The sequence below is a fragment of the Moschus berezovskii genome, chromosome 18 (assembly GCF_049115385.1).
Source record: "Moschus berezovskii isolate FMDL1 chromosome 18, NW_MosBer_1.0, whole genome shotgun sequence".
Classification (NCBI taxonomy): domain Eukaryota; kingdom Metazoa; phylum Chordata; class Mammalia; order Artiodactyla; family Moschidae; genus Moschus; species Moschus berezovskii.
In genome coordinates this window covers 54,269,207-54,291,534 of record NC_142477.1, presented here as the reverse complement: position 1 = coordinate 54,291,534, position 22,328 = coordinate 54,269,207, and the positions used below count along the sequence as shown (strand labels likewise).

General features: G+C 40.6%; 1 protein-coding gene across 1 annotated transcript in view; it reads left to right on the top strand.

Annotated features, from left to right (window-relative positions):
• Window positions 1-20,948, top strand: part of ANKRD55 (ankyrin repeat domain 55) — a 107,559-nt gene extending 86,611 nt beyond the window's left edge. Inside the window, exons 8-11 of the mRNA XM_055422033.2 lie at window positions 712-879; window positions 5,970-6,631; window positions 17,251-17,343; window positions 19,899-20,948. Coding sequence (XP_055278008.2) covers window positions 712-879; window positions 5,970-6,631; window positions 17,251-17,343; window positions 19,899-20,020 — 1,045 coding nt within the window. The 3' untranslated portion in view covers window positions 20,021-20,948. The remainder of the gene's footprint in view (window positions 1-711; window positions 880-5,969; window positions 6,632-17,250; window positions 17,344-19,898) is intronic.
• Window positions 20,949-22,328: the final 1,380 nt, after the last annotated feature.

Below are 22,328 nucleotides of genomic sequence, written 5' to 3'. Positions count from 1 at the left end.
AAAGAGTAGGGACACAGCTGGTAAGAGGAAAAACTGAGTCAGTTTTCTTGGAAGGCAATCCTGGCACTATGTGTAAAGAGCCTTCAAATTGTTCATACCCTCTGACCCACTACTTCCTTTTTGAGGAAATTCGCAGAAAGACCAAAGAAGAGGAAAGGCCACAAAGTACCAGAATTAGAGGAGAGGCCTGTACACACATACACCATAACCCTGAAGCCCCATTTCAGTTCAGTTCAGTTCAGTTCAGTTCAGTTCATTCGCTCAGTCATGTCCGACTCTTTGCGACCCCATGAATCACAGCACGTCAGGCCTCCCTGTCCATCACCAACTCCCGGAGCTCACTCAAACCCACCTCCATCGAGTCAGTGATGCCATCCAGCCATCTCATTCTCTGTCGTCCCCTTCTCCTCCCACCCCCAATCCCTCCCAGCATCAGAGTCTTTTCCAGTGAGTCAACTTATTGCATGAGGTGGCCAAAGTATTGGAGTTTCAGCTTTAGCATCGTCCTTCCAGTGAACACCCAGGACTGGTCTCCTTTAGAATGGACTGGTTGGATGAAGCCCCATTTAGTGCATACCATTTCCACACTGTAAGTAGCAACAAGTCTGTCCTCCCAGGACCCAGCTTTGAGCAGGAGCTGTTGTTGTCAGCTAGGTAACCTGTATCATTCATGTACTCAGACACTTGTGCTATCCCCCCGTGGCCTCCCAGGACACCTCTGCACTGGGCTGCAGCTGCAGGGAAAGCAGACTGTGTGCAGTCACTGCTGGAGCTGGGAATGGACAGCAACCTGCGAGACATCAATGAGAGCACGCCCCTGGCCTATGCCCTGTACTGCGGCCACACGGACTGTGTCAAGCTCCTCTCCCAAGAGAGCAGGTGAGCACACTAAGAGGCACTCATTTTTTTTCCTTGTCTCAAAGATTCATAAAACTGGATGCAATTGTCTAAACTGCCAATACCAGCACAAAACGATCTATAACTTAATCAATGTGTTTGCCATTGCCAACCACAAATTGGCACTTGCCATCTACCTCTACAAGGATTAAACCATGTGCTGCTGCAGCTGCTGACTTTCAACAGCCCCACCACTGAAAGGAGGTCAAGGTGGAGAGCAGAAATGAAGCTCTCTGTGCTCTGGAATAACTGACAGAACAGGTCTCTAGATAGTTAGCTGTTTTCAGGAACCAATTTTATGAGCCCAATTCTTGCATCTCCTCATATCTAGAAAAGCACAAAAATCTTTCACGGTGACAACTGTTCCTCATGACCAGCAGTAAGCTCCTGCAAAAAATATGTGCTTGATTGCATGTACTTCCCCTTCACCAAACCTTCCCAGCCACCTCTGCTCACCACTCTGAGCAGTTTCTCAGAGTGATCAGAAATGCTATCTCTTGGGCTATAATCCTCATTTTCTCCCAAATAAATAGTGACTCACAACTCTCATGTTGTGCATTTTTTTCAGTTGACACCATTATCTAACAATGATATGTCCTTGAATCTGTGGAGCAAAATGGTAGTAGTAAGCCTGAATGTATCAGCCTAACATTTACTGAACTGTAATCTCATCTTTCCTTTTTCTCTCTTTCCACATCCATTTAGGCAATATACTAATTGCTCTTTTGCCTAAATCAGCATTTCTCCAACTCTTTGTTCTCAGGACCCTTTTATATTCAAAAATATGGAGGACCCAAAAGAGCTTTTGTTTATGTGAGTTACACCTATCAATATTTATGGCATGAAACTAAAACTGAGATACTTTTGATAAAATATTTAGTTAGTAACTTAAAGTGATAATAACCCATTACAAGTTAAGATTAATATCATATTTTTAGTTAAAAATAAACTATTCTTCAAAACCAACCAGAAAAAGTGTAATGAAAAGAGCAGCTTCATTCTACTTTGCTCTTCAAGTCTCCTTGATAGCTGTATAAAAGCTTAGTAGAATACAGCGGGATTCCCACATCTGCTTCTGCATTCAATCAATTGCAACGTGACTGTTTTGACTGAAGTGTATGAAAATGATCTGGCCTCACATAGACACATAGGTAAAAAAGGGAGGAGTATTCGATAGACTTTTCAGATAACTGTGGATACTTTTCCTCTGATACTACACTGAAACTTGACGAGTAGTATTAGGTTGGTACAAAAGTAATTACAGTTTTACACTGTTGAACTTTGCCATTTGATATTGGGATACACTCTTAAATAAATGTGGTTATGTTATACAACATTTTAATGTGCATTTCTCACTTTATGTCTTTTTTCTAATGTCTTATTATTTGCTGTTTCTTTTATATTTATTTTGACTATAGAAATATTGTTAGACAGAAAGCAAATTCGAATGAATTTTTTATTCAAGCTTAAAAATGGGTTACAAAGAAGCAGAAACCACTTGCAACATCAACAACACATTTGGGCTGCTGCTGCTAAGTCACTTCAGTCGTGTCTGACTCTGTGTGACCCCATAGATGGCAGCCCACCAGGCTCCCCCTTCCCTGGGATTCTCCAGGCAAGAACACTGGAGTGGGTTGCCATTTCCTTCTCCAATGTGTGAAAGTGAAAAGTGAAAGTGAAGTCGCTCAGTCGTGTCCGACCCTTAGCGACGCCACAGACTACAGCCTACCAGGCTCCTCCATCCATGGGATTTTCTAGGCAATAGTACTGGAGTGGCTTGCCATTGCCTTCTCCGACATTTGGGCTAGGAACAGCTAATGAACATACAGAGCAGTGGTGGTTCAAGAAGTTTTGCAAAGGAGATGAGAGCCTTGAAGATAAGAAACACAGTGGTCGACCATCAGAAGTTGACAATGAAAAACTGAGAGCCATCATCAAAAATCCTGTTACAACTACACGAGAAGTTTCCAAAGAATTCAATATTGACCATTCTACGGCATTTGGCATTTGAAGCAAATTAGAAAGGTGAAAAAGCTCTAAGTGGATGCCTCATGAGCTGACCAGAAATTTAAAAAAAAAAAAATTGTCGTCTTGAAGTGTCATCTTCTCTTATTCTCTGCAACAACAAGAAACCATTTCTTGATCAGATTATGACATGCAAAAAAAGTGAATTTCAGACGACATCCAGTGATTGGACCAAGAAGAACCTCCAAAGCACTTTCCAAAGCCAAACGTACACTAAAAAAAGGTCATGGTCACTGTTCAGTGGTCTGCTGCTCGAGTGATCCACGACAGCTTTCTGAATCCCAACAAAACCATTACATCTGAGAAGTACACTAAGGAAATCAATGAGATTCACTGAAAACTGCAATGCCTACAGCCAACACTGATCAACAGAAAGAGCCCAGTTTTTCTTTATGACAATGCCTGACCACATGTGACACAACCACCCCTTCAAAAGCTGAATGAATTGAGCTACAAAGTTTAGCCTCATCTGCCATATTCACCCGACCTCTTGCCAACCGACTACGACTTCAAGAATCTCAACAACTTTTTATAGGGAAAATATTTCCACAGCCAGCAGGAGGCAGAAGATGCTTTCCAACAGTTCATTGAATCCCAAAGTATGGATTTTTATGCTACAGAAATAAACAAACTTATTTCTCATTGGCAAAAACGTGTTGATTTTAATGGTTCTTATTTTGATTAATAAAGATGGGTTTGAACCTAGTTATAATGATTTAAAATTTATGGTCCAAAACCACAATTATTTTTGTACCAATCTAATAGTTTCCCAAAGATTAGTTGCAGTGTGGACTTTGTCACCTTATCAGTGAACTTTTTGAATTCTGTTACATTAAAATCCATTCATCTCTCTAGCACCTTAAATGTGTCATACCTATGCATGATTTTATATCTTGCATTGGTCATTTGAAAACATTGATTTGCTTAGTTATGAAGATCTTCCATTAAATAACACATTTCATTTTACATCATTAGGAAAAAAAAATCACATTTATTAATGCCACCACTGATCTCATTAGAAAAGGTTTTATGTATCAGGAAGCAATCAAGCTCAAAGTATGCATACAAATTTTCCAAAATTTCTAATTTTTGCCTGAAAGCTAGATTTTTGTCATTGGCAACAATTACTGTCAATTGTTTACCTTGAAATGACAGACTCACTCTGTTCATTTTTGAAAAATCAAATGGCCAACTCCAAATAACCACAGTTTGCCTAGAAGCCATTGAAATGATGTTTCATGGGGGAAAAAAGTATCTAGTTCAGCCCAAATAAGTCCACAAGTCAAAACATCCATCATATATTAGTATAGAGTTGCTGTTTAGTCACTCAGTCCTGTCCAACCCTTTGTGAACCCGTGTACTGCAGCACTCCAGGCTCCCCTGTAGTTCAGCATCTCTCAGAGTTTGCTCAGACTCCTGTCCATTGAGTCGGTGATGCCAGTATATAGCAGAATTACTTATGAGTACTTTCTATTTTGTCCAAAAAAAAAAAAAAAAGAAGCATCTCAAGAATCAATATTTAGTAAAATGAATAACTTTTACTGGGCATTATTAAATTAAATGGCAATTTTGTTTTAATGCAAGTCTATTGTTACTACTACCTTGATTTGTGCCAAGGAGCCCATTGCTTTACCCATTTGCTCTCTTGCATGCTTGGTATAAAAAGCAGTCCAGTGAAAAAGACAACATCTTGACATTAGTATGAATATAGTTTTAACCTCATGAAGCATGTCAGAGACCTCACCTCCAGGATTCAATGGACCACATTTTGAGACTCACTGGTCAAAATCACAACCTTAATAGGAAGAGGAAATTGATTGTAGAAGATGCTGAAGTAGCATTAGCATTTAGTTAATTTAGTTAGCACAGAGGCATATTCTATATGGGAAAACTTGCAGGAATGCTAATGAGCTCCTGGGGTTCTCTCTCTGGTAATGTCAGGAGTACAGAATCTGTGTTTCATATTTCACAAAGCCTTTTTGGAAGCTGAAAGGAGGAACATAAAAATTCGTCACAGGAATAAAGATTCAATTATACACTGTGTGACCTACAGGAAAAAAAAAAAAAATTCATTATATGTGGCCAAAATGAGGAGTGATACTTTTCAAACCACAGTTTACAGTATCTCACTGAAAAGAGTAATGTTGCAATATTGCTTTTAGGGCATGCACACAGGTCTGGTTTCATCATTAACTCATACCGCAGAAAGCACTAATCAATTGTGGCCTCAAAAGAGAATAATACAGAAATTTCTAAGCAACAAAAGCAGCACAGTGCCTCAGGGAAACTCCACACGAGAAGAGCCAGCCGGACAACTGCAGATCTTTTTCCCCTGCAGAATTTGCCTGCCCATTGGACATTGCTCACTTTTCTTCTGCTGCCACGCCCAAATTCTGGCATACACACTTCCTGTTCTGCAGCCCAAGCTCAGACAAAAGCTTCTCTTCTTGGCTTCCTTTAGTATGTTTTAAGTGTTTTTCAATAGGAAATTTAGTAAAAACTCAACAGGAAACAAATAACACACAAACAGCATAAAATGGGCAGGCTTCCTGAGGTGGATAATGTCAGAGCTCTGCCCTTATCTCGGGGGAGCCTTTACAGAGAACGCCTGAAAAAATCAGACTCCCCTCCCCCAGCTCTGCAGCCTCCACCCAGCTGCTAACTAAAGCCTGAACACAATATTTGGCCTTTATTTCTTTGACTTAAAGCTGGTACTCCTACTAGTTGGCCTTAAGAAGTGAGAACAGTAATCCCTGAAGGTATTTTCAGCTTATTTGATCCCCTGGCAAAAACAAATTTTGAAAGGATAGCTCCTGAGGGAACAAGCAAAATCTAATTAAGATACATTCTAATTACTGACAATGGCAAGAAACAGGGTGGCAAAGGGTGATGTGAGTAGCTTTTGCACATCACCTTTAACTTGAGAGGGCGCTGAGTGACTTTGAATGATCTTCCTGGAGATGGAATAGAGGGAGGTATTTTGTTTGATGACTGCTGTTGTGCCACTTCCTGTTCTCACAGAGCATCCTTGTTTTATATTCCTATAGAACAGAGCCTCCTAGACCCCTTCCTGCCCAGAACAGTAGACCCCAGAAGAAGGAGGGACGATTCAGCATGCTCAATCAAATCTTCTGCAAGAACAGAAAGGAAGAGCAGAGAGCCTATCAGAAGGACCCCAGTAGGGACTGGCACAGGGGGGAGCACACCTCGGAAGTCGATGACATCATCACCACCTTTGACAGCAACCTGGATACCAACTGTCAAGAGCAGCCTGGTGAGCAGGTGGCTATGGTTGACTTTAAGAAGAGGACCTCAGAAAACTCAAAATATCACTTGCCAGAAAAGAAGCCTCTGACCCGTAAAGGGCTTCCACCAATCAGAACACAGAGCCTCCCACCCATCACCCTGGGCCATAACTTCCTGACAGCCTCCCAGGGGGCCACTTCCCATGCTGGCCTGAGCTCTGGTACTCATCATGCGGCCCAGCGATCTCAGAAAAGCCGAAGTGAGCAAGATTTGTTGAATAACAGAACTGGCTGCCAGGCATTGCTAGATAACCCTTGGAAAGGTGATTCTCACCCGGTGTTCTATAAAGCCTGGACTATGTCTTCATCTGACAAGCTGCTAGACAGGTTGCTCACCAGCAGATCTGGCCACCAGGAAGTATCAGGGCCCCCACATCTTCCTCATCTGCATAATCTTTCATCAGGTAATGTCCTTCTTCATTCCTGACAGATTCTGTACAAGAAACATGTCACACCGTCCTGAGTGAGGAGGGAGAGTAGGTAGCCTGGAGGACTTCCCTTTAGTCCACTGGATTCAGGATGTCTAGGCTATGCAAACAGTCTGCTTTTCCAACCTGAGGACAATCATCAGGTAGAAGCATGTGCCTTCTCATCTTATCTCATCCCACCAAATATGTGTGATGACTGGCAGATTGGAGCAGGAATAGTATTATTTTCACCAGCAAGGATTCTTAAGCAGGGATCCTTGCCAGTATCACCTACAAGGGGTTGATTTATTTGTGTGACTGTTTGCTTTTAAATCAGGTGTTCAATGCCCACTCTGGGCCCACTGAACCTAAATTTTGGTGAGGCAGAAGGGAAAAGAGTAATGCCTTCCACATGTATGTGTAGAAAGGGAACACATCACACACTTATGGTTCAAGACTCCAAACACGTCAAAGGATTGCCTGGCAGATGACCTGTGTCTGCCCGCAGCTATGCAGCCCCTCATCCGAAGCAAACTATGTTATTAATTTTTTGCTTGTCCTTCCGGAAGTATTTTATACATATTTAAGTACTTGTATATGTACATATATATACATTTTAAATAAATAAGCACATCACACTAAAGAATGTGTATTTTTGTACACATACAAGCAATATATATGTGTCTACTTTTCACCCATTTCTAAACAAACATATCACACTAAAACTTTTATTTATATTTTTTTAAAACACCCACAGGTGATTCTGAGGTACAGTGGAGACTAAGATCTATTGTTCTAAAGCACAGGCTTCAGAACAGCTTCCAAAATCAGGTCATTACTATAATAGCTTATCTTGTCATCAAGTGAATTAATTACTAACATTTAAAAATCATGAAGTTTTTACATTAAAAGTGTCCCTATGGACACCACTTGGACATCACGGTCCCCAGTTTAGCCCAGTCCACACCACTCTCTATTCTCTTTCCATGGAGTGTCTGTTATCAATAAGCCTCTGTTGCTTTTCTTATAGTGGGGTTAAGAGGGAAAATGATATGTTTCTTGAATCCATGCTTCTTTCAAAAGTAGAAAAGTGAAAGACCAAGAGGGTTTATGTATATTTTAAGAAGTAGATGAGATCAATATATCTTTGAGGTAAGAACAATTCCTTCCCATTTAATATGCAGCATGAGCCTGGCTCTCTTCACTCATTTACACATGCCTGGTGTCTGAAACCTGTGAGGCAGCATACGGCTTCTCTCATACATATTTATTTGTATTTAAACGTATTTATTTGAATAAATACATGACGCCTATTTCCTGAGAAGAACTTCCCTCAAGGTCTTACTTCCTTCTCAGGGCACTGGCGTGTGGGTAGTTTTCCTTGTGTTCTGTGGAGGGGTTAGGAAGCAAAGATATTGGTTTGCTGTCTTTTAACACTTTGATGGCCTCCAGGGCCTTGACTCAGCCTGCTTTCTGGAGTTAGTCCTGTCCTGGCTAATATCTTCTTTTCAGACAAAAAGAAATTTTTTTTTTTTAGATTTTTGAAAGTCTTGTTCTTTTTCTGTTCCCAAAACAGCCTGGGGCTATTTTTTCTTTATCAGTTAGAATTGGTTCATCTGTTGTAACAGAAACCCAAAGTAACAGTGGTTTAAGCAACATAGAAGTTTATTCCTCTCATATGAAAGAAGTTGAACGTTATGGTTCCCAGTGCTTGGTGAACCATGATCACCAGGGACCCAGGCTCCTTCCATCTGTATTCTCTACAACTTAACCTATGGCTTTCATCCTTTGCAGAAAGAGCAGGAAAAAGGAGAGAGGCAGGGAGAAAGAAAGAGAGGGGGGAGGAAAATGGGTGTCCCCAAACTAAATTATCTCCCATTAATAAATTATCTCCCATCGCTTCTTGGCCTTTTGGCAAAGATCAAGTGTAATAAGTTATTGCCCATAAGTCCTAGAGTCTGCTTCCATCTCATTGGTCAGAAATTTAGTCACATGACTGCCTATCTGCAAGGGAGACTGGGAATTGTTGTCTTTTAGCTGATCACATGACTGTACCTCCAAAACTGGATTTTTGTTTCTAACAGAAAAAAGGGAGTAGATATTGAATAGAGAATTCATAGATTCTGTCACATGTGCCTCTAAAACTTTGTATATTACTTAAAATAAAAGAAAATTCAATAAAGTTGGTTTGAGGAATGATTTCACTTTTCCAGTGAAGTAACTTGAAAAGTCCCTAGGGGCAGGAAAGCAGAAAAGAACTAGCAGAATTCGCCAAGGGAATGTTAAATGATTAGCTATGTCTGGATCAAAGCTTTGATTTTTTCAACCAATGTTTTTGAGTGCTGATAATAACTAGGAGCCATTCTAGGTAACTGAGTCATGACAAGATAAATATCCCAAGAATCTTCAGTCTATAAATGAACTTTCAGGAACATGGATTTTCTAAGTTGATTATACAGCTCACTTTAAATTGATTTTCTTCTCATGTTTACATATGAAAATCATAAGAGTTTTAAATGGAAAGGACCCTAGTCTTCACTCATTCTTTAAATGATTATTGGGTATCTATTATAATTTGTCAAGAGGCAGCATATCCAGTGGTTAACAGAAAAATTCTTTTTTTTCTTTCTTTTTTTGGCTACCACATGGCTTATAGGATCTTAGTTCCCCAGATAAGAACTGAACCTGGGTCCGCAGCAATCAAAGACTTGAATCTTAACAACTGGACCACCAGGGAATTCTCCAGGAGAGGTCTTTTAATTAAAGTCACACTTTTGTTGTTATTTTGTCAATAAGTACTGGCTCTCTTTTACTTGCTGTTAATGAATCTCTCTGAACCTTTGTTTCCTCATGTCAAAAATGGGAAGAAATACCAAACTTTTAGGGTTGTGAATCAGTATTAAGGTTAAACAAATTGAAACATTTATAATAATTAAAATAGTGACTTGAACATAGTACTATACAAATACACACAAATTTGTGGGGTTTTTATAAAACTATGTGCCAGGCCCTACACTAAGCCCAGTGCCTTAGACACAAGCTATAGATGATGACATTTAAGCAAATATACTATTCAACTGCCTTTTTGCTCTCAGATCTAATCTCTTCCAACTCTATCCTGTATCTCAGGAAACTATACCTCCTAGGCTCCCTGGAAGCTGCCTCCAGGTACTTTTGGTGAAGTGCCAGGAGGCATTGGCAAGAGTAAGAGCAGGAGAAAGAGGAAAGCCAGTGTAGTTCTCCTCAATGTCCCTCTGCTTCCTATGGAATCTTCAGTAGGGGTTCCACTCCTCCTACTTCCTCCACACAGCCCCTCACTTGTGGGTCTGGCTCCCACTAGCTTCTGGGCCTTGGTAATACCAGCTCTTTCTCTTATACTCCAGACGAGAAGTGGTTGCATCCTCCTTCTGTGGTTAATTTCTGGATGTCTTTTAACCTTGTCATCTAGCTTCTTAACTTTTCCACCACCAGTATAATGAAATTTCTATATGAAATTGCCTCTCTTTCAGAGACCTAAAGAGTTCTCCATTTTCCTGAATGAGCCCTGATTGATAAGGCAAGACATGTCATCTCTCTCAGCTACAGTTTTCCTACTCTCTGGATACATAGTCTGGGGCTGTTTTGTTTCATGAAGGCCATTCCAGTTATAATGTACATAGCCTAGAAAAGTTAAAACAACTTGTTCAGTCTTAACAACTAATTAGTGACATATTCAGAACTTTAACCCAAATCTCCTAAGAAGTTACCACACAGCTTCCTGGGGACTCAGAGGTAAAGAGTCCACCTGAAATGCAGGTAGATGCAGGTTCAGTCCCTGGGTTGGGAAGATCCAATGGAGTAGGAAATGGCCACCCACTTCAGTATCCTTGCCAGGGACAATACTATGGACAGGGGAGCCTGTGGGTTACAGTCCATTGGGTCACAAAGAGTCAGGCTGAGCACATATACAATGGTGGTAGAAGCGGTTCAGTTGCTAAGTCACATCTGACTCTGCAACCCCATGGACTATAGCCCGCCAGGCTCCTCTGTCCATGGGATTTTCTAAGCAAGAATACCAGAGTGGGTTGCTATTTCCTCCTCCAGGGGATCTTCCCGACCCGGGGATCGAACCCACAAAATAAAGGCTTCCCTTATTTCTCTCTTTAAATCTCAAAGTCCAGTTGATAGCATGCTTACCAAATTATTTACGATGTGATTTTCTTAGAAACTATACCATCTTCCCCCAAAGAAAAATATTTCTGCCTTATGGATTCTATTTCTGCAAATATTTTTAACCCAATTTGAGATTTTTTTTTTTTTTTAACGATTACTGAAACTTCCAGACTACAGTTGGGAGAGTTCACTTAAGTGGTTTAAATTGTTAGTTTAGGCGGGTTGAAACTCAGCAGATTTCTGCACTGAGCTCCCATACTTGATGTGAAAACCTAATGTGGTAAACCAATTGGGTACTATAAATCATACCACTGCACCACTGGCTTGAACTTGGATCGTCTCTCTCCCCTGGATTTTTTCTTTTCCTGCCCTGGGTTTAGTAGAAATAATATGGACTAGCAGTGATTACTACTGTTTGAATTCCTGGCAGCTAATATCCTGTGCTGACATCAGCAACCCTGAACATTTAGCTGTAATGATTATTGCTTAACATTTATTGAGACCTGTCAGTGGGCTAGATGGAGAGGATGGGGAATAAGGCACTTAACCTAAATGAGGGAATTTGGAGCACATCAGCTTAATTCATTGCAAGCAGCTTTCAGAGAAAATGGAACAGAGTTCTGTGGTGTTTGCTACCAGCCTGGTTATTTACAACAAGGAACCTAAGAAAGTGCTTGCTTCCTTTCTCCCTCAAGAGAGAACTTTCTTCTCCAGAATTTTCTAGACTATCCCAGCAACAACTCCCACTCTTCCCTGCATAGGTCTGATGTTATGACCACCTCTGTTTAAACCCATCAGCAGCTTTGCATCTTTCTAGGACAAAGGCCAGATTCTTTAGCTGGCGAAGTCCTCCCGATGTAGCCTGACCTCACTTACCTTTCTCAACTTCTGCACCTCCCATTTCAATCCTTCCCCCGCCCCACCCCCTTGAACAATTCCTTGAATATCTCAGTTCTTGAGGACTCCATACCTTTTACTCTACGACGTCTTTGCCCATCTTTTGTTTTGTTTTTTCTTTTAACCTTCCATCCACTGAGTCCTACAATCTTTTAAGAACCAGCCCAAACTTGCCTCCTATATAGAAGGCTCCTGACTACTATAGGAGGTGTGGCCCCTTTTTACTATCCATCATGAAAGAATCCGTCCTCCGCCCTGTTAAGCCTCCTCGGGAGCAGTGAACCACAGACTTCCCCTTCAACAGCACTGCAGGAGAGGAGTTTTTAATCCCCATTTTAGAGATGAAGAAATTGGAGGATTAGAGTGGTTTACCCCACCTGCTGAAGGTCATAAGGTAGCTAGGAAGTGGCAGAACAGATGTTTAAGCAAGGTCTATGGGATTCAAGACACATGGATCTCTCTGGACCCTTCTTTCCTCTGTGATATCGTCACAGCACTACTCATGGCCTTCAAAAGTACTTTATCTGTTTCTATTCCCATCAGCCACTTTGAACACCTTGCCATCTCTTTGTACTCTAGGCTCTGGAATGCAAAGAGTTTACAATAGATGAGTGCTGAATGTATTTGTCATTATTTTAATCTTCATTCTCTTCTATTTCCTCATTTAACTATGAAAAAAATTTCTGCCTTTTTATTTATTCTAAGACAGTGGTCATCCTCCACAGGCTGGACACTCCCTGAAAGCACCCGCAGCACAGATAAGAGATCTTTGAACTGTGCACATTCTGCCTTGTTCTTCAAAACTGAGCAAAATGTCAGGGTGGCAAGAAGTTTAACTCTCCTCCCACCTCCTCCCAAATCACTGCTAAAGTCCCTCTCTGCCACTTCTCCCATCCTATCTATACCATTTTGGCCCCTAATTAGGCAACATGGTGGGGATTTTAGGTCCAGACAGACCTGGGTTGGGTCCAGATTCTGTCACTTCCTGTCATATAACCTTGAGCTCCATTCAGAACTCCTCCAAATCACAGTGTCCGCATTTGAAAACTGGGGATGACAGTACCTCTCTCACAAGGGAAAGGGACTATTAGGATTCAATAAGATTACATATATAGCAATTAGTCCAGTGCTTGACCATAGTAAGTGCGCAGTAGCGTTACCCATAATTATCATCTCATTTTTGGTTTTGCAAATTTCTGCTCCAGTGTTCATGGATAAATAATCAAATATGAGTTGATACAGGTTTTACTGTAATTCTACTAAGGAATTTTTTTTTTTTTAAACAATGGCTTATGAGCTTCCCTCATGGCTGAGATGGTAAAAGCATCTGCTTGCAATGCAGGAGACCCAGGTTCAGTCCTGGGTAGGGAAGATCCTCTGGAGAAGGAAATGGCAACCCACTCCAGTACTCTTGACTGAAAATTCCATGGATGGAGGAGCCTCGTAGGCTACAGTTCATGGGATCAGACAGGACTCAGCAATTTCACTTTCACTTATGAGGTTATTTAACCTTCAAATTTCAAAGGAATAAAAATATAAAGGCAAAATGTACACCCAAGAGACTGGAAATTTTGCTTAATATTCATTAAATGACACTGCTCAGATGACCACCCCTAAAAATCTACCACTGGACTCACCAAAGCAGATAGGGGGTGGATATTTTCCCCCTGTCCTAAGGACTGCTTTACCCAAACGGAAGACTTAAACCCTATGGGCCGCACTATAGTGACTCTGGTTCCTACTAGACTGCTAAGTAAAAGATCAAATGAATACATGCCCCACTCTATAGGAGATCATATGAAAAAATGCCACAGTGTAACACTGGAATAATTGCTAATGTTTATTGTTTACTTTATAAGCTAAATGCTTTACCTTTGTTCTCCTAGTTAATCTTTATAACAACTGGAAAAGACAGAGAAAGCTATTATCTACTTTTTGCATATGAGGAAGTTGAGGTTGAGAGAGAGAACATCACTTGCTCAAGTTGGGAATTAAGCCTAATCCTGTCTGATCCTGTTGCCCTTGTTCATTCACTCAGGTGTGTCCAACTCCTTGGGACCCCCATGGACTGCAGCACGCCAGGCTTCCCTGTCCATCACCATCTCTCAGACCTTGCTCAAACTCGTGTCTATTGAGTCAGTGATGCTATCCAACCATCTCATCTGTCATCCCCTTCTCCTGCCTTCAACCTTACCAAGCATCAGGGTCTTTTCCAATGAGTAGTTTCAGCTTGAGCCTCAGTCCTTTCAAAGAATATTTAGGACTGATTTCCTTTAGGATTGACTGGTTTGATCTCCTTGTAGTCCAAGGGGCTCTCAAGAATCTTCTCCAACACCACAGTTCAAAAGCATCAATTCTTTGGAGCTCAGCCTGCTTTATGGTCCAACTCTCATATCCAAATATGTCTACTGGAAAAAGCATACCTTTGACTAGACAGACCTTTATTGGCAAAGTAACATCTCTGCTTTTTAATATGCCATCTAGGTTGGTCATAGCTTTTCTTCCAAGGAGCAAGCGTCTTTTAATTTCATGGCTGCAGTCACCATCTGCAGTGATTTTGGAGCCTAGAAAAATAAAGTCTGTCACTGTTTCCATTGTTTCCCCATCTATTTGCATGGAGTGATGGGACTGGATGCAATGATCTTAGTTTCCTGAATGTTGAGTTTTAAGACACGTTTTTCATTCTCCTCTTTCATCAAGAGGCTCTTTAGTTTTTCTTCACTTTCTGCCATAAGGGTGGTGTCCTCTGCATATTTGAGGTTATTGATATTTCTCCCGGCAATCTTGATTCCAGCTTGTGCTTCATCCAGCCCAGCATTTCTCATGATGTACTCTGCATACAAGTTAAACAAGCAGGGTGACAGTATACAGCCTTGACTTACTCCTTTCCCAATTTGGAACCAGTCTGTTCTTCCATGTCCAGTTCTAACTATTGCTACTTGACTTGCATACAGATTTCTCAAGAGGCAGGTCAGGTGGTCTGGTATTCCCATCTCTTGAAGAATTCTCCAGTTTGTTGTGATCCACAGAGTCAAAGGCTTTGGCGTAGTCAATGAAGTGGAAGTAAATGTTTTTCTGGAACTCTTTTGCTTTTTCAGTGACCCAACAGATGTTGGCAATTTGATCTCTGGTTCTTCTGTCTTTTCTAAATCCACCATGAACATCTGGAGGTTCACAGTTCACGTACTATTGAAGCCTGGCTTGAAGAATTTTGAGCATTACTTTGCTAGCGTGTGCAATGAGTGCAATTGTGCGGTAGTTTGAGCATTCTTTGGCATTGCTTTTCTTTGGGATTGGAATGAAAACTGACCTTTTCCAGTCCTGTGGCCACTGCTGAGTTTTCCAAATTTGTTGGCATATTGAGTGCAGCCCTTTCACATTTGAAATAGCTCAACTGGAATTCCATCACCTCCACTAACTTTGTTTGTAGTAATGCTTCCTAGGCCCACTTGACTTCACAGTCCAGGATGTCTGCCTCTAGGTGAGTGATCACACCATCGTGATTATCTGGGTCATGAAGATCTTTTTTGTATAGTTCCTCTGTGTATTCTTGCCACCTCTTCTTAATATCTTCTGCTTCTATTAAGTCCTTACCATTTCTGTCCTTTATGGAGCCCATCTTTGCATGAAATGATCCCTTGGTATCTCTAATTTTTTTGAAGAGAGCTCTAGTCTTTCCCATTCTATTGTTTTCCTCTATTTCTTTGCATTGATCACTGAGGAAGGCTTTCTTATCTCTCCTTGCTATTCTTTGGAACTGTGCATTCAAATGGGTATATCTTTCCTTTTATGCTTTGCCTCTAGAGTCTTTTCTTTTCTCAGCTATTTGTAAGGCCGCCTCAGGCAACCATTTTGCCTTTTTTCATTTCTTTTTCTTGGGAATGGTCTTGATCTCTGCCTTCTGTACAATGTCCTGAACCTGTGTCCATAGTTCTTCAGGCACTCTATTAGATCTAATCCCTTGAATCTATTTGTCACTTCCACTGTATAATTGTAAGGGATTTGATTTATGTCATACCTGAGTGATCTAGTGGTTTTTCCCTACTTTCTTCACTTTAAGTCTGAATTTGGCAATAAGGAGTTCATGATCTGAGCCACAGTCAGCTCCTGGTCTTGTTTTTGCTGACCATATAGAGCTTCTCCATCTTTGGCTGCAAAGAATATAGTCAATCTGATTTTGGTATTGACTAGCTGGTGATGTCCATGTGTAGTATCTTCTCTTGTGTTGTTGGAAGAGGGTGTTTGCTATGACCAGTGCATTCTCTTGGCAAATCTCTGTTAGCCTTTGCCCTGCTTCATTTTGTACTTCAAGGCCAAATTTGCCTGTTACTCCAGTTATCTCTTGACTTCCTACTTTTGCATCCCAGTCCCCTAACTTTTGCATTCCAGTCCCCATGTGCTAATAAATGTTTACTAGGTGGCTGTTCAGAGGAAAATCAGTGCTTGTTGATTTCCCTGATGTATGTACTCCCACCATGACTGATGTCAAGCCACTAAGTGTGATGTCAACCATCTCACAAAATTCCTGAAAATTGGTATGCACAGCTCCAGCATAGCACTACTGGTCATTTAAAGGATATATTCCAGGTCCCCAAACTGCTTTCATTCACTTCTCATCTTCCAGCTCATGATTCTCAATCCTGGATTCATATTAGAATCCCCTGGGAGCTGAAACAAATCTAGCATCCAATCCAGCCCCTGAAATACTCATTTAATTGGTGTGGTTGGTGTTTAGTCAGAGTAGCATCTTTTTTTTTTTTTTAACTCCTCAGATAATTTCTCAATGCAGCCAGGATTGAGAAACACTGATCTTGAAGAATATGTCCTACTCATCACCCACTCTTCAACACAGATTCACAAATACATGATACGTTAATACCCTATTTTATTTTTCAAACTTTTAAGTTTTGTGCAGTATATGACCAACTGTGCTTGGTTTTTTGTTTTATTTTTGTGTGTGTGTGTGTGTGTGTGTGGCTACGCTGGGTCTTTGTTGCTTTGTTTGAGTTTTCTCTAGTTGCCACGAGTGGGGTCTAGTCATTGCAGTGCGCGTGCTTCTCTTTGCAGTGGCTTCTCTTGTTGCAGACACAGGCTCTAAGTGTGTGGGTTTCAGTAGCTGCAACACACAGGCTCGGTAGTTGTGACTCCCAGGCCATATATAGAGTGTGTGGGACTCAGTTTGCTCTAGAACTCAGGCTCAGTGGTTGTGGCACCCAGCCTTGATTACTGCAGAGCATGTGGAATCTTCCCGAACCAGGATTCAAACCCTTTCCCCTGCATTAGCAGATGAATTCTTATCCACTGTGCCACTGGGGAAGTCCCTAATTGTTCTTGTTTATAATATTTTTAAAGCTAGTTTACTCAAGAAATGATTTTGGATACATTTTTCCTTTCACTTAAATGGTGACTGGCATGTGATAAAAACTGAATATGGTGTAGTTATTTTGTTGTTAACATTATAAACTTCATGATCTATAACAACTTGTATGATTCTCTAATCCACTGGATTTTATAATTTGCACTTGGTTGAGTCTCAGATGATTGATGCAAATTATGTTTGTCCCCAGGACAAAATTTTCAGCATCTCTCCCCAAACAGACCCAAAATCAGGGATCTTCCTTTCACTCGGAACAACCTAGCTCCCCTACCAGACCAAAAATGTAAGTATTTTCAATCTTCCTCAGCTTCCTTTGCAAATAGTAGTGCTGTTATTAGGACTAAATGTTATTTCGGTTTACTTTCATTTTTCCAAGAGAACATCAAGTACCAAAACTTGAAAATTATAGGAAAATAGACTAGAGACAGTCTTTAAAGCTCCATCCAACATGGTAATGCTTGTTTAAAAGAAATACTCGCTCCCTTGAGAAATTTTTATGTTTGGACTATAAAAACAATAACAGAAGTTTATTTTGCTATGTAGTATTTAATGTCTTTAATGCTTTAAAAATTATTCTAAGACTGGCTTCCTGACATTGTTTTCCTTACTCTGTTGGACAGATAGAAATGTGTGTTACCTCTGTACTCACAGGCTCTGCAGTACTTAGCAGAAAGAATAATCAAGTATGATGTTCATCAGGTTTACTTTTGGCATTATTTTATACAAAACTTCTCACAATATAAACTGTTAATATATTCTATTCACCAAGTGATTTAGTTTGCCTGTGCCTAAGTTTTCCCGTGGTCATGTATGGATGTGAGAGTTGAACTGTGAAGAAAGCTGATCACCGAAGAATTGATGCTTTTGAACTGTGGTGCTACAGAAGACTCTTGAGAGTCCCTTGGACTGCAAGGAGATCCAACCAGTCCATTCTAAAGGAGATCAATCCTGGGTGTTCATTGAAGGGATTGATGCTAAAGCTGAAACTCCAATACTTTTGCCACCTCATGAGAAAAGTTGACTCACTGGAAAAGACTCTGATGCTAGGAAAGATTGGGGGCGGGAGGAGAAGGGGACGACAGAGAGTGAGATGGCTGGATGGCATCACCGACTCTGTGGACATGAGTTTGAGTGAGCTCCGGGAGTTGGTGATGGACAGGGAGGCCTGGCGTGCTGTGATTCATGGGGTCACAAAGAGTCGGACATGACTGAGCGACTGAACTGAACTGAACTGAAGTATTATCTGGGGTACTTGTTATAAAATGGATTCCAGGTCCCCAACACTCAGAAATTCTGAGTTTGTATATGCTTATATCTGTACTCTGAGACAGTGTAGATTAGAAAACTGATTCAGAGAGGTCACATGACTCACCTGATATTATTTAGGCAGTAAGTTGCAGAGCTACAGGATACTGAGTCAGCTGCTTCAAGAAACAAATAATACTCACTGGATTATAATTTCCTTTCTTCCTGTTCTTCCTATCCCAACGCACTGGTTTATAACAAGTGTGCAAGCATTCGTAAGCACATGTGCACACACACTCTCTACATCCTCTTAACTGCAGAGATTAGATGACTTAGAAGCTGCTCTATTTAAGACAAGTCCCTTACCCTTTCTTTACTTCAATTTCTTCATGTAGCCTGTAAAAGTAGTGCAACCTGATAAGATTGTTGAGAGGTTTAAATGAGATGACATATGCAAAATCCTTGGCAACAATTTGCACAGAGTAAATAAGCAATACATCTTTTCTGCCCCAGACTGCAGTTCAAATAGGATAAGTCAAGAGTTTAGTTTAGTTAAAAACCAAGAACCATGGGGTCTTAGGACAACTCTGTCTTTTTTTTTTTTTTTTCAGATAAGGAAAAGGAGAAGTGGAGATTTGTCCAAAGTCACACACAGACTTAGTAGCAGAAACCAAGACCTCTTCCTGGACAGATTATTTTCCTTGCCCTTACTAATTTGTCTAAAGAGAGAGTTTTGGATTGTGTGAATTCAATCACTGAATGAAATTCAAGTCTGACTTTGTCTTTCAGAAGAAATGTAGTCATAAAAACATCTAAGGAAAGAATCACTTAGCCTTAAATCCAGTATGGCCTAGAGAAGCCAAAGAGGGGATTTTCTTTGGCAGAGCCCAACAGCTTTGCTTTTCATGATTAAATTTAAGGAGACAGGGAAAGATAAAGATCTCTGATCAACTATAGCTCTATGAAAAAGAAATGGAAAGGTACAGCGCTTGTTCTGAAAGAAACCTGAGAACCTTTTGAGGTTCGCATAAAAGCACAGTACAAACGTCTTGGGGCTTATTTAGGGCCTTGTGCTGACTTGGCTTTCAAGGGCTGCTCCACCCAAGGAAAAGAGAACTTTGCCAGGCACGCACAGCCTGATCATGTTTTCACCAAACTCAGCCCCACCTCGCATTGCGCATATTTGACTTCCCTGACTGGAGCTTCCTAGGTTGCACCAATGGTAAAAAACCTGCCTGCAGATATCGGAGCCATAAGAGATGCGGATTCAATCCCTGGGTCAGGAAGATCCCCTAGAGATGGGCACGGCAACCCACTCCAGTATTCTTGCCTGGAGAATCCCATGGGCAGAGGAGGCTGACAAAGAGTCAGACATGACTGAAGCAACTTAGCGCACACACACGATATCCCTGACTACATGTAAGCTTGATAGGTAGATACACATGACTATCTCCTGAAGTTTAGCTCTCAGGAAGAAAAACTTCTTAGAAGCGCCTCTATTCCTTCAGATATAACACAGTTCTTCTACCACCATTCCATTCCTAAGAGAAGAAAACCTTGAAAGTCTTTTCTTCTTCTATTCTTTCCTCCTAGTTCTGTCTGGAGAACCTCTACGGACCAACCGAGTGCTTCCTGCTATTCCAAGCCAGCGGGGACACAGTCCACCAGCTGAAGAGAGTGAAAACTCTGCCAGTTCCACCAATGATGAACACTAGCTGTGGGCCACTGATTGTGAAAATATAGACAAGATCTATTTTCAACTGTCAAAGAACAAGATTACTCTAGTTCATAAGAACAAAGACTGATCTAGTAAATTTCATTCTATAAGCCATTCATGGTTTTATAACTCAAAGTTCTTTGTTCCACATAAGCACTTAGAATCTTTGACTGTGTATATATTGTAAGTCTGTGAGTTTCTGTGACCTCTACAAGCCAAAATAAAAAGTCACAGTATGTTATCAGCAGGGAACCTTAGTTATGTTTGGTTTGTTTTGTGGCATGTTTGCTGATTTTTTTTTAATGATTTTCAGTTTTTTTAAAAAATGTATGTTTTGCTGAATAAAAAATAAAGCACATTCCATATGTGTTATTTACATTTATTGCAATTCCACTTTGGGTTAACAAAGCTTAATTAAAATTAAAACAGTAAATTTCTTTCGTCAGTCAGTGTTTATGGCTTTTAAGTGTACAATCATCTACAAAACATTTTCCAACACTGTCAGTTCCTGGCTAGAGATCAAATCATTCAACAATGTTTATATATCTTCTTTGTTATAAGATTATTTCCACCTATTGTCATTTTCAAATATGATTGTTTGTTCTAATAGAGAAGATCATGTGAGTTGGAAAGGTCTACATCTTGACCTAATGGAATGAAATAGACATTTCTCATGCATTCCTCAAACACTTTACATATTTAAGCATTTTTTTTTTCTGTTTCAAAATAATGGTCTCTGTCTACTCAAGATATTCCCGCTTCAGTTCAGTTCAGTTCAGTTCGTTTCAGTCGCTCAGTCGTGTCCAACTCTCCGCGACCCCATGAATCACAGCACGCCAGGCCTCCCTGTCCATCACCAACTCCTGGAGTTCACTCAAACTCATGTCCACAGAGTCGGTGATGCCATCCAGCCATCTCATTCTCGGTCGTCCCCTTCTCCTCCCGCCCCCAACCTTTCCCAGCATCAGAGTCTTTTCCAGTGAGTAAACTCGTCGCATGAGGTGGCCAAAGTATTGGAATTTCAACTTTAGCATCAGTCCTTCCAATGAACACCCAGGATTGATCTCCTTTAGAATGGACTGGTTGGATCTCCTTGCAGTACAAGGGACTCTCAAGAGTCTTCTCCAACACCACAGTTCAAAAGCATCAATTCTTCGGCGATCAGCTTTCTTCACAGTCCAACTCTCATATCCATACATGACCATGGGAAAAACCATAGCCTTGACTAGACGGACCTATGTTGGCAAAGTAATGTCTCTGCTTTTTAATATACTATCAAGGTTGGTCATAACTTTCCTTCCCACTTATGACATAGCAAATTTCAAAAAGACTGTTACTAACTACAGATCTCCTTACTAAATGGTTTGTGTATTGTTTGGATTAATTGAAAGTTCAAGATTTAGCCACATAAGACCATACTCACTCCATGTTATTACCAAGCCTGTTGTTAGCTTGGTAGTAGTACATTTACCATTCTATGTTAGTATTATTAATATTTATTTAGGGAGGTCAGACTGTGCCATTAACTAGATAGAAGCTCCTTTGAGGTCAAATCATAGTAACTTGGCTTTTTGCATCTAGAAATGTGTACAGTACCTGGAACATACTTAGGTGCTCAATCATCTATTCTTTTTTTCTTAAGGGAAGAAAATAGGGAGATAGAGAGGTAGTTGGCAAGGCAGAGAGATGTAAGAAGTGATAATGAAAGAAGTTACTAGTTCACAGTCTCATTTTGCTAATGATAGTTATCTGTATCAGGGATTATAAAAGAATAAACTTATCAACCTACCAAGCTAGACAGTAGCTAGAGGGAGAACAGTTTCTGGTGCAAATGGAAGAGCTCCCAGGACATAGATTCTGAAGGGTTTTCTTTTTGTGTGTGTGTGTGGGGGGGGGGCTCTATTTTTGTCTTTGAATAATCATTCTTTGTAAATATCAGGCTGTTCAGTTTTGTCACTTAGCTACTTCTGAATCCACGAGTAGATACCTGGCCCTACACTGCCTCAACTAGCCAAGATAGTCTAGCCTCTGCTTCAGTAATAAGCAGCTCCAGAATCTCATTGGGTAACACAATATTTTTTTTTTCTCATTCACAATACATGTCTCATTTCTAGCTAGCAGCGTTGGCTGATGTAGATTCCCCTTCAACTTGTACTTTCTTAGTCACCAAAATGGAGAAAATCAGAGTGAGTCTCAGCACTTCCTCCCACATTTTATTTGCTAAATTAAGTCATATGGACATGCCTAACTTCAAAGCAGATACAGAAATGCAATCCTTCTGTTTGCGTCAGGAAGGAAGAAATTCA